The sequence below is a fragment of the Cibotium barometz genome, chromosome 32, assembly GCF_041138505.1.
Source record: "Cibotium barometz isolate CiBa-2024 chromosome 32, ASM4113850v1, whole genome shotgun sequence".
Lineage (NCBI taxonomy): Eukaryota > Viridiplantae > Streptophyta > Polypodiopsida > Cyatheales > Cibotiaceae > Cibotium > Cibotium barometz.
In genome coordinates, this window is record NC_141077.1 from 40,198,501 (window position 1) to 40,209,740 (window position 11,240).

The 11,240-nt window shown below is 42.4% G+C and overlaps 1 protein-coding gene across 1 annotated transcript; it reads right to left on the reverse strand.

The window, feature by feature from the left end:
- Positions 1-464: 464 nt before the first annotated feature.
- LOC147620193 (FKBP-type peptidyl-prolyl cis-trans isomerase) lies at positions 465-1,499 on the reverse strand. Its single transcript, XM_086772388.1, has 2 exons — positions 733-1,499; positions 465-625 (listed from the first exon to the last, which is right to left on the reverse strand). Exon 1 carries the CDS (start codon positions 1,396-1,398, stop codon positions 739-741), a length of 660 nt encoding a protein of 219 aa, XP_086628514.1. The 5' UTR covers positions 1,399-1,499; the 3' UTR covers positions 465-625; positions 733-738.
- Positions 1,500-11,240: the final 9,741 nt, after the last annotated feature.

The following is an 11,240-nucleotide window of genomic DNA, read 5'->3' on the forward strand; positions in this document are numbered from 1 at the left end:
AACAAAATCATCTACACTTAAAACGTACACCTGTAGTGTATCCATGTCACTTGATCCTTATAAGCGGTGGAGACACGTGGTCTTGAGCTAATACGAAGATTGGATCAAATCTGGCAGGCTTTGGTGAGAGGACAGCAAACGTGGTGGATGACATCGATAGAAAATATGTAGTGTAATTATGAAATCTTCCACAGCCACATAGATATTGTATGAATTTTGAGCACTTGCAATCAAAATGGACAACAGAAGTTAACTCCTGGTAACCAATATGAAAGACTCAGCTTAGCCAAATCTTCAAGACAAAATACACCCAAGGTAGTTAAAGCTAAAACTCCATGTTCAGTGTATCATGAAACACCCAACCATGTCTGCCAGGAAGGGGCTACTAGGGGGGGATTGCACATACAATTGATCAAATTGGGCCTGTCAGCTTGGGCACACATGATGTCTGCAACTTTTGAAACGCAACCTGTTTTTATTCAATCTTGGTACACCACACCTCTTAAAGAGGCAGGGCTAGGGACTGTGAGCTTCACAACACAGCAATTTAAGACTAAAACTGGAGTACCATCAACTTGGTCTGTTTACGAGCTTAGCTGCTGCGAGCAAGCGGTCTGCAGTCTTGCTGCACATTACGAGATACAAGGGAAGGGCGAGTGACGAATTACAAATGAAGAGGGCATCTCAGCACATCATAGCAAACACAAAGAATGAGGGCATTAGGGTACATACACAACTTCAGCTCTTGGGCCAGACGCTGATTTTCTCTTTCTCGTATTTTATGAAGAGGGCGGAGGAGGCCAGCATGAAATACGCCTGGAGACCGATAACGGCGCTCTCGTGGTACTTAAGGAAGCTGCCGCCCGTGGCGAGCTCCACCAGGAGCACCGCCGCGAGTCCCAAGGCGGCGAAGCGACCGTTGATGCGCTCTGTGTACGAGTTGAATCCCAATTCCACTCGGAGCCCGTCTGAGACAGGGTCCCGAAGGGGTACGGGTGGCAGCAGAACAGCGCCCCCCCCTTTGCCCTTGACTGCCGCCGTCGAAGTGGAGACGTAGTCCCCTGCCTTGCGAGCCTTCCGCTTCTCGGCCTTCTTGCCGGAGCCGCTCTTAACCCGGCGCTGCAGCTTGGCCAGCCGCTCCTCGAAGGCCGCGTCGTCTTCTCCTTCTTGTGCTTCTACTTCTTCGACCTCGTCTTCGCCTTCGCCGCCGCTTTTTGTTGCGTCGTCTGTAGAGACTGCCGTTGTAATCAGGCGGAGGCAGAGCCGAGGAGAGGCGTGTCTGTGTGGAAGGAAGCCGGCGCCGGCAGGAGGTGGAGGACGCCAGCGTGCGAGGAATGAGGTTGGGACAACTAGGGGACGACACAAATTCGACGCTCCAGGCTGAGTCGCCATTGCCATAGCACAAGTAGAGGGCCTTATCTTAATTCACGCGGGAGCGGCCTTGACACAGCTTTTTATAGAGAGAGAATTGTAGGCTCTCTTAGCAAGGCAAAACCATATGAAAGGCGCAACCAGTGTTCAAGGAAACATTTTTTAGTGAATCTTTCTGACCATGGGAAAAGGCAATTTTGAACAAGCATTTTCTTCATCCAATTATTACTTTTTTATGAAAAATTGGAAGTGACATTTTTTCCTTCTCTTAAGATAAGTTGAGCAAGCTTTAGGATAGAGCGAACTCGTCTTTTCCTGAACCTTAGGTACAACTTAGGGTCTTGTCCAAAGTCATCACTCAAGCATACTAACTTGCACCTGGACCACTTAACTAAGCAAAGAACTAACCTAAGCATCTCGAGCAACTCTAACTTATATACTCACAAGGTGGTCCTTAGTGCCATAGATGAGAAGACTTGTAGTGTTGCGAGGGAGCTTCACAACCACCAAAAGGAGAAGGAATCTATTGATGCTCATACATCTACTATTTATAAGGTTTTCAAATTAAACATTGATATTTGTCCATGTGCAAAAAGTGTATGATTGTGGAGGCTTCGTGTTCTTCATGGGGAGGGATTGATTTGTCCCACAGATAGGGTGTGCACAAAGTATAAGAAAGTGTATGACTGATTGTGGAGGCTTCATGTTACTCATGGGAAGAGTCCCCATGGATGATGAGTTCAAAAAATTGGTTGAATGTACTTTCTAAGTAAGATGTTTTTGTAGAAATAAACTTTGTGAGGAAAGGATTCTATTAAATCTTGGTGGCAAACTACACCTAAAGGGAGATATTTAAGTGTATTCCAAGCCTTTCAAGGGGGCCTTGGTCAACTTCCTTGAGCTGTAGGAGACTCTGCAACACCAATGTCTTGTCTCTGCATATGTACTAAAAATCTACCCTATTTTGCAAGAGCTCAAACACACTGCAGTGGGTGCATTGGCAAAAGTGCTTTATAGTCTTTCGAGGGAGCGGAATGAAGGACAAGGTGCCAAATTAAGAGCTTGCATACTTTCCAATTAGAGGAGCTCAAGTCACAATTCCTGAAGGGTTGGATCTCAACATTCTTGTCAAGTTCGGCCCCCCTCCTCTGACACATGCTATAAATCCATAAAGTATGGGCACTTTAGCAAGGACTAACCTCACAAAAAGATGGAGGAGGGCTTTGATGTGCCTCCATGGGGTGTAATTTTTTTAAAAGAAAAGGGGGGAACAAATCGGGGCTCTCAAAGTAGTAGGCAACAGCCTCCTAGCCCTAACATGGAGGTCACTAAACTAGGGCCCTCTACAAGGGTCTGTAAAGTTGTGACTCGAGCTAAGTTTCGCATACTAATGGTTAGTCATGTGTGCAAGCCTTTAAGGAAGAGAGATCACTCTCAATCGTAGAGAAACAAATAAGTGACAATCTATCTAAAAGTACTATTTTAAATCCTTGCCCCTTTTTGTCGGCAAAGATAGTAATGTTGATGTGCATGCCCTCAATCGTGCTTCTCTTTCAAATGAAGCCTATGCCGCCAAGGGCATGGAGGAGGTCACTAAATCTTGGCCCTCTACAAGGGCCAGTAAAGCCATGATTCAAGCCAAGTTTTGCATAGTAATGGGTAGTCATGCGTGGAAGCCTTCAAGGAAGAGAGATCACTCTCAATAGAAGGAAAATAGAAGTGAAAGTCTATCTAAAAGTAAAGCCATGATTCAAGCCAAGTTTTGCATAGTAATGGGTAGTCATGCGTGGAAGCCTTCAAGGAAGAGAGATCACTCTCAATAGAAGGAAAATAGAAGTGAAAGTCTATCTAAAAGTACTATTTTAAATCCTTGTTCATTTTTGCAAACAAAAGATAGTAATGTTGATGTACGAACCCTAATCCTTGTTCATTTTTGCTGGTAAAAAGATAGTAATGTTGATGAACAAGCCCTAATCCTTGTTCATTTTTTACGGCAAAAAGATAGTAATGTTGATGTATAAGCCCTCAATCATGCTTCTATTTCAAATGAGGCATGGGCCAAGGGCATGCAGGATACTAACATGCATAGTGGTGAACTGACAAACTATATAGACTTGTAGGGCAAGTATGTCAAGATTGCATGTGGTCATAGTCAAAGCCGCCTTCCATGGTGTGAAAACTTAGCCAATAATGTAAAATTCCTTCCTCCAGCTTTTGAGGAGAGTAAAGGTATAAGAACCTCCCCTTTTGTTCTTGTAATTATTCCCCTCTCTGAAATAGGAGAAAGATCTTGTTTTACCCTATTTTGGCCTAGAGAGAGGTAATCCAAAATTGAAATATCTTTGGATATAAAAATTCTCCTAGTGTCTAAAATGGTTTCCCCGGAAACAGAAATTCAAAATGAACTTTCCAATGTGCATTAGGAATCAATTAAAAATGATATAAGGGACCTTAGCCTAAGGGTCTAGATTATGGTCCAATTAAGGTTCCTATGGGCCAATAGGATTAATCCAAGTGTTAGGATGAGATAAATCCAAAGAATAAAAGAAAATACTCAAAAATGAGTAAATGCTCACATAAGATGAAGAGTTGACTAAGTACAAGGTTTATTAGTCAAAAATTAAGAGATATTACTAAAAAAATGAGATATTTTGGAGAAATAATGAATTTTTAACACCTTGGTAAGGAAAGGGGGGACCTTTGAGGTAGGCGCCTCCTTCACATGTGTGGGAAGGTTTTTTAATTCAAAAAAATTGTGATATTTTTATCTCTCCTCTCTCCTGGATCAAATTGGATCGAAATAGGAGCTAAACTGGTCCAAATCTTGTCCAGTCAAACTGAAGCTGGAAAATTCTAGAACTTAGTTGGACACAATTAGTGGCCTCCCTCACCTATAAATAGACCCTTAGTCTTTTGTAAAAAAAAAAGCTGTGAGCTATACCATGCCATTATTACTACATTAAAATAATCATATTTTCTATTATCCCTTAAAAATCCTCTACTTTTGGGGAGCTTGGAGCTTCTCTCTCTCTTCAACAACTCTTAGAGCTTTCTTCTCAACTCACTAAACCAATTAATTGGTTGGGGGCTTCACTTCTAGTAGATAAAGAAGCAAGCCAAACCTAGAGGTAAGAAGGAATTTCATGGTTTTTGTTAATATTCTCAAATGATTTCACTTCTCAACCCCTCTTAAGCTTGAGAAGTTTCTAATTAGTTGTTTTTAATGCAAATCAAGCTTTCTCTAAGAACTTTAATGATTAATCACAAAAAGTTAATCTTTATGCTTATTTAGAATGCTTTTTATATATATCTCTCTCTCCCAAAAGAATAGTTATTCCTATGGCTAATTCTTTAGAAAAAGAATGCTTCTCATTGATAAATTCTTAATTCAAAACCAAACTCTAAGCTTGTTAAGCTAGAGGTTAAGAAAATAGTATTTTTTTGCTTTTATGCTAATAAAATTATGGTAAATTTATGATTTAATTCCATAATTTGGATTTAAGTTTAAGGATGGTTCTTCTATCATAATTGTATTACAAAGTCTTGTTCTTTTTAGAAAAATTAAAAAATTATCAGGAATAGCGAAGCTATGGTAAACTATTTAGAAAATAATACATATCTTATTTTTATGCATAATGCTAAAAGAGGACTTCCTACCATATTCTAGGATTGGACATCCTATGCTAAAAGAATGATTTTCATCAAGTTCATGGGAAATAAAATTTTATTGTTTATGCATAAATAATTAATTAAAGAAAAGAGAAATTTTTGGTAAATTTATTTTGATGCAGGAAATATGGGTAGAATTGATTTTTTGTAAATCCCATGAATCTTTTACTCAAAAGAAGAATATTGAATATATTTCACTTGAGAAATTTGAGAAAGAATATGAAAATATCCATCGAGAAAAGGTACCTTTAATTAGGCCAAGCAATTGGCAGAAACTTAGAAAAGTCCCATTGGTATCGAAAGTAGAAAACAGTACTGAAAGTGGATGTGATAAGATGTGATGTAGAGCGATGAGATGTGGATGAGATGTGATGTAATGTAAATGGATGTGGATGTGAATGTGATAAGATGTGAATATGAATGGATGTGGATATGAATGTGATGTGAGGAGATGTGAGTGGATGTGATGGATGTGGATGTACATGTGATAAGATGTGAATGTGATGTTAGCAGATGTGAGTGGATGCGATGTGAATCTGATGTGAGCAGATGTGAGTGGATGCGATGAGATGTGATGTGATGTAAATGGCTGTGGATGTGAATGTGATGTGAGTGGATGTGATGAGATGTGGATGAGATGTGATGTGATGTAAATGGATGTGGATGTGAATGTGATAAGTATTAAAAGATTAAGGTCATGTAAAAGGGTAGGAGAAGGCTGTGTGTGTGAATGGACTTATGGTCCACTAGCTCACCTATTTAAAGGCAAAGCTAGAAGGCATTTGTGTGGGCAAAGGCCAAGTTGTATACATAAGCAACTTAATAAATAAGATTTGTTTTTGTATTTTTTGGGTCTCTCTCCTCCACTCAACTTGATCTAGCATAAGCACCACGTTTTCTTAACATGGTATCAGAGCTTGGGTAGATTAGGTCACATTTTGTGTGGTGTAGACTAGGTTATGCATAACTCACTACTTGTGGAGATGAACCCCCAGCCAGTGAAGGCCTTCCAGCTGCTTGTGGAGGCCATGTCTTGGCTTGCTTCCAACTAGGAAGATGAAGAACATCATCGAGCGCTCAAGAACGTACAGTCAATTAAAGGTTTTATCCTCTCTCAGCCGTGCCATTGTGTTCTGAGTAGGCCGGTCGCATAGTTTTGCAGCGCTGGAGTTTGTACAGCTATACACCTGCTGTGTGCAACTATAAGCCACATTAGCTTAGGGATTTTGAAGCCCTAAGCCTCAAGGTTCTACAGCAAAGAAATCAGCCTCAATGGCTGCTCGTCGTGCGCGCTAGAAGCAAAAGACCAAGCTGCTCCTGTTTTTTCCATGAAAGCTTCTTCAAAAGCTTGATAATAGTGTTCATAAACACTAATAGTGTTAATTAACACTAATGATGTAACTAATCCAACAAAGGGGAGCCATTTCAGAGTGTTTCTAAACACTAAGAGTGTTCTTAAACAACACTAAATGGTGAATCTAATCACCAATGCAAGTGTCATTAGACGCTAAAAATGTGTCCTTAAGCACTAATAGTGTTGCTAAACACTAACGGTGATCTTAATCACCAAAGAAAGTGTTCTTTGACACTAATGAAGCTCATCTCCATCAGAATTAGTGGTTGGGCACAAACCCTAAGTGCTAAACCATAAGCTTCATCATTTTAATCTCTTTTTATGCAACATCATTGGCTTGATTAAGGGTTTTTGCACTCTCATAAGCCATTCTCTTTCTACTTAAGCCAAAACATCGCAAATTTTTTGGTTTTCTTCTTCATAAATCAGCCCATTACACTCTTGTAATCCCCCTTCAATACCCAAAGGAAAACACCCAAATTAAGAAGTTCTCAGGAGAGGGCTTCCACACTTGGCAAGTTCTTGTCAAGTACAAGATGATGTCCAAAGGTTTTTGGCCATTCATCTCCGGCACTAAGGTTATTGATCAAACTAAGACTGAAGATATTGAAGATGATGAGAGGGCACAAGCCATCATCATGCTCCATCTTGATGAGGGTCTTATTCACCATGTGGACCAGCTTCCAACTGCAAAGGAGAAATGGGATGAGCTTGACAAGCTCTATGGAGCTCGTGGTAAGAATTCCAAGATCTCACTTAAAATTGAATTTTTCAGCTTGGAGCTCAAAGAGGGAGACGGCATTGGATCCTTTATCTCTCATTTGAAGGGCCTTATGGCTCAACTTGCATTAGTGAATGCGAGAATGGATGAAGATGATGCAGTGGATGTTTTGTTAAAAGCAGTCAAGAAGGTGTACCCCACCTTAGTACCACCCTGAAGAACATACCTAATCCCACCCTTGAAGGAGTCATTCAATCTTGTCTTGATGAAGAAAAGAGGCCAAAGGGAGGAGCTAAATCTTCAAATGCATCGACTCCATTGAATATCGAATAAGCTTTATCACATCAACAAGTGAGCAAAGTAAGGTGTGTCCATTGCAAAAAGGTGGGTCATTTGGCAAATAATTGTTTTATCAAATATCCCAACAAGATGAAATGTAACAAGTGTAAACAAGCGGGGCATATCACTTCTAAATGTCCTAACAAAGAGTCAGAGGCTAACTTTGCATCAGCCTCTAACTCCACTGAGAAATTGTTTTTAAATCTCAAATGTAACAACACCTATATTCCTAACCTTGTACGCCTAATGTTTTAAAGGCAACCTATGTCCAATACCACCTATTCCAATTTTTTTCATAGTTGGTATTGAGGGGGGGTATTAAAAGACTAAGGTCATGTAAAAGGGTAGGAGAAGGGTGTGTGTGTGAATGGACTTATGGTCCACTAGCTCACCTATTTAAAGGCAAAGCTAGAAGGCATTTGTGTGGGCAAAGGCCAAGTTGTATGCATAAGCAACTTAATAAACAAGATTTGTTCTTGTATTTTTTGGGTCTCTCTCCTCCACTCAACTTGATCTAGCATAAGCACCACGTTTTCTTAACAATAATATGTGAATGTGATGTGAGGAGATAAGAGTGGATGTGATGAGATGTGAATAGATGCGGATGTGAATGTGATGAGATGTGAATGGGGGTGATGTGATGTAAATGGATGAGAATGTGAATGGGGGTGATGTGATGTAAATGGATGAGAATGAGATGTGAAATGATAGATGTGCATGTGAATGAATGGATGGATGTGGATAGATGTGAATGTGAATGTGAATGCGAATGAATGGATGGATGTGGATGAATGTGATGAGATGTGAATGGATGTGATGAGATGTGAATGGATGTGATGAGATATGGATAGATGTGGATGTGATGTAATGTAGATGAAATGAATGAGATGTGATATGAATAGATGTGGATGTGATGTAATGTGGATGGAATGAATGTGATGTGATATGGATGGAATGAATGTGATGTGATAAGGATAGATGTGGATGCAATGTATGTGATGTGATGAGGATGCAATGAATGTGATGAATGTGAATGGGTGTGATGGATGTGAATGGGTGTGATGAGATATCCATGGATGCGATGAGATGTGAATGGATGTGAATGTGATATGATGATATTTGAATGGATGTGATGTAATGTGAATGGATGGATGAGATGTAAGGTGGATGAATGTGGGTCTAGGTAGATGTGAATGGATGAGATGTTTTGTGGATAGATGTGATGTGATGTGGATAGATGTGATGTGATGTGGATCCAGATAGATGTGAATGGATGAGATGTGAGGTGACTGGATGTGATGTGATGTGGATCGGGGTACATGTGAATGGATGAGATGTAATGTGAATGGATGTGATGTGGATATGGGTAGATGTGAATGGATGAAATGTGATGAGGATAGATATGACGTGATGTGATGAGTGAGGATCTAAATAGATGTAATTGGATGTGATGTGGATGATGTGGATGAAATGTGATGAGGATGGATATGACGTGATGTGATGAGGATCTAAGTAGATGTAATTGGATGTGATGTGGATGTGATGTGATGTGGATATGGGTAGATGTGAATGGATGAAATGTGATGAGGATGGATACGACGTGATGTGATGAGGATCTAAATAGATGTAATTGAATGTGATGTGGATGAATGTGATGTGATGTGGATAGATGTGATGAGATGTAATATGGTATGACTGGATGTGAATGGATGAAGGATGATGGGAATAGACATGACTTGATGTGGAATAAGCAAAGTGAATTGATATGGAATAATGTGGAAAGACGAGAGTTCGTTAGAAACTGTATTTATGACTTGTTTTTCAATTACTGTTTTATGTCAAGAATGGTGGGGAAGCAGAGACGTGCTTTCAGCGGAGCCAGCCACTGAGGATCGAGATGCTTGCAGACAAACTGTGTGGGCCCATGTGCAGAGGAGGGTCACATATCATATGCGTACAGTTCTTGGTGCGCCTCTTTCAGAGATTGAGCTTGCCGAGGCCTTGAGGGTCCTGCTGCGACATAGTTGCCTAGGGGAGGACGGACTGACGCCGGCCTTTTTTATGCGCTATTGGGACCTTTTGGGGCCAGGCCTCCATAGGGGCTTTTAGTATGTTCTGGGGGACACTGGGGTGATGCCACAGAGCTTTTTAGAGGGCTTGATCTTTCTTATCCCCAAGGGGGAGGGAGTATCAGATGATATTCGACATTGGAGGCCTATTATGATCCTCAATACTATCTACAAGGTCTTAGCAAAGGCCTTGAGTTTGAGGATCCAGCCCTTCCTGGGGGAGTTGATTCATGCTACCCAGACAGGATTCGTCAAGGAGCGCAGTATCCTTGACAACATCTTTACTTTCTAGGAGGCGACGGCCCGAGCTGGATTTCTTGGTGAGGACTTGGTCGTGATGCTTCTCAATTTTGAGAAGGCATACGGTAGAGTTGATTGGGGTTTCTTAGAGGGCACTATGCTTCGCCTGGGCTTTGAGCCAGAGGGGTGGCGGCTCTGTATTCCACAGCTCGTAGTAGCCAGGTTTTGATTGCAGGAGGACGGGGGCCGAGTTTTGAGCTGACCAGATCAGTCCGTCAGGGGTGTCCCCTCGCCCCTTTTCTTTTTCTCTTCTTTGCGGAGGCTATGAGTATGTATTTGACGGCAGAGGAGGTCAGTTCGGGGGGAGGACCTGCTCGATGCTGAGTTTGCAGACGACACGGGCTTATTTTTGCATGGCCAAGAGGCCAATCTTCTTCGGGCAGAGCAGTCGCTCCAGGTTTTTAGTGTAGCTTCGGGAGCATTGATCAATTGGCGCAAGACAGTGGCCTTTTGGATCAGTAGTGCTCCCACTCCGGCATGGAGCCCGGACCCCGGTTTTAGATGGATTCCTCCTGGCACAGCAGTGCGGTATTTGGGATGACAGATTGGACTAGATTTGTCACCTGAGCAACAGATTGCCCCGCTTCTTCTGAGCATTCGGAAGAAGCTTTTGTATTGGAGTACAGCTCGACTATCCTTGACTGGGAGGGTGGTGGCAAATCAGGTGCTGTTAGCGACCATGTGGTACATTACGTCTTGCTGGATCTTCTCGAGCTCTTGGCAAATCAGGTGCTGTTAGCGACCATGTGGTACATTACGTCTTGCTAGATCTTCTCGAGCTCTTGCATCAGCCAAGTACAAAGGCTGATCAGGAACTTTCTTTGGTCTGGGCGGGACGGTCAGTCAGCCCGAGCAAAGGTTGCATGGGCAGTTATTACACTTCCATTGGCTCAGGGAGGCTTGGGCATTATAGATCCAGTCGATCAGAGTAGAGCCTTATTGGGGAAGCTTATTGTTCGGGGGCTGCTTCCAGGCGCGCGCTGAGCCTTGGAAAGAGCTTCTCTTGCAGCGGCGGCTGTGCAGGCTCGGGCTCCCCCAGCAGGGGGTACTTGGGCACCAGAGATTCGCTGGATCTTCATAGAGATGAGGAGGACAGGCCTCAGTAGAGGATGGGAGGACAGATTTGCTTTGAGTATCTTGAGAGCTTGGGAGCTGCTGAGACCGGGGCTCTCTCAGTGACCTCCTTCTAGTGTTGAGGAGCAGGCCAGACAGCCGCTCATCTGGAGCCCAGCGGTTCGCATAGAGCAGGGTCATATGCTGGGTTCTCGGCCTCGTCTAGCCTGGGGACCTTTAGCGGCAGGCCCAGTACGTAGTTTTGGAGACTGGCAGGCCTTCTGCAGTCTCCCAGAGGAGATCCAGGTGGAGAGGCTGAGTCACTTCAGAGGGGGGTTGATTATGAGGGATGATATTCAGGAGG

Bases quoted from the DNA above. Each gene is read 5' to 3' on its own strand.
- LOC147620193 (XM_086772388.1), bottom strand. From the start codon at position 1,398: ATGGCAATGGCGACTCAGCCTGGAGCGTCGAATTTGTGTCGTCCCCTA.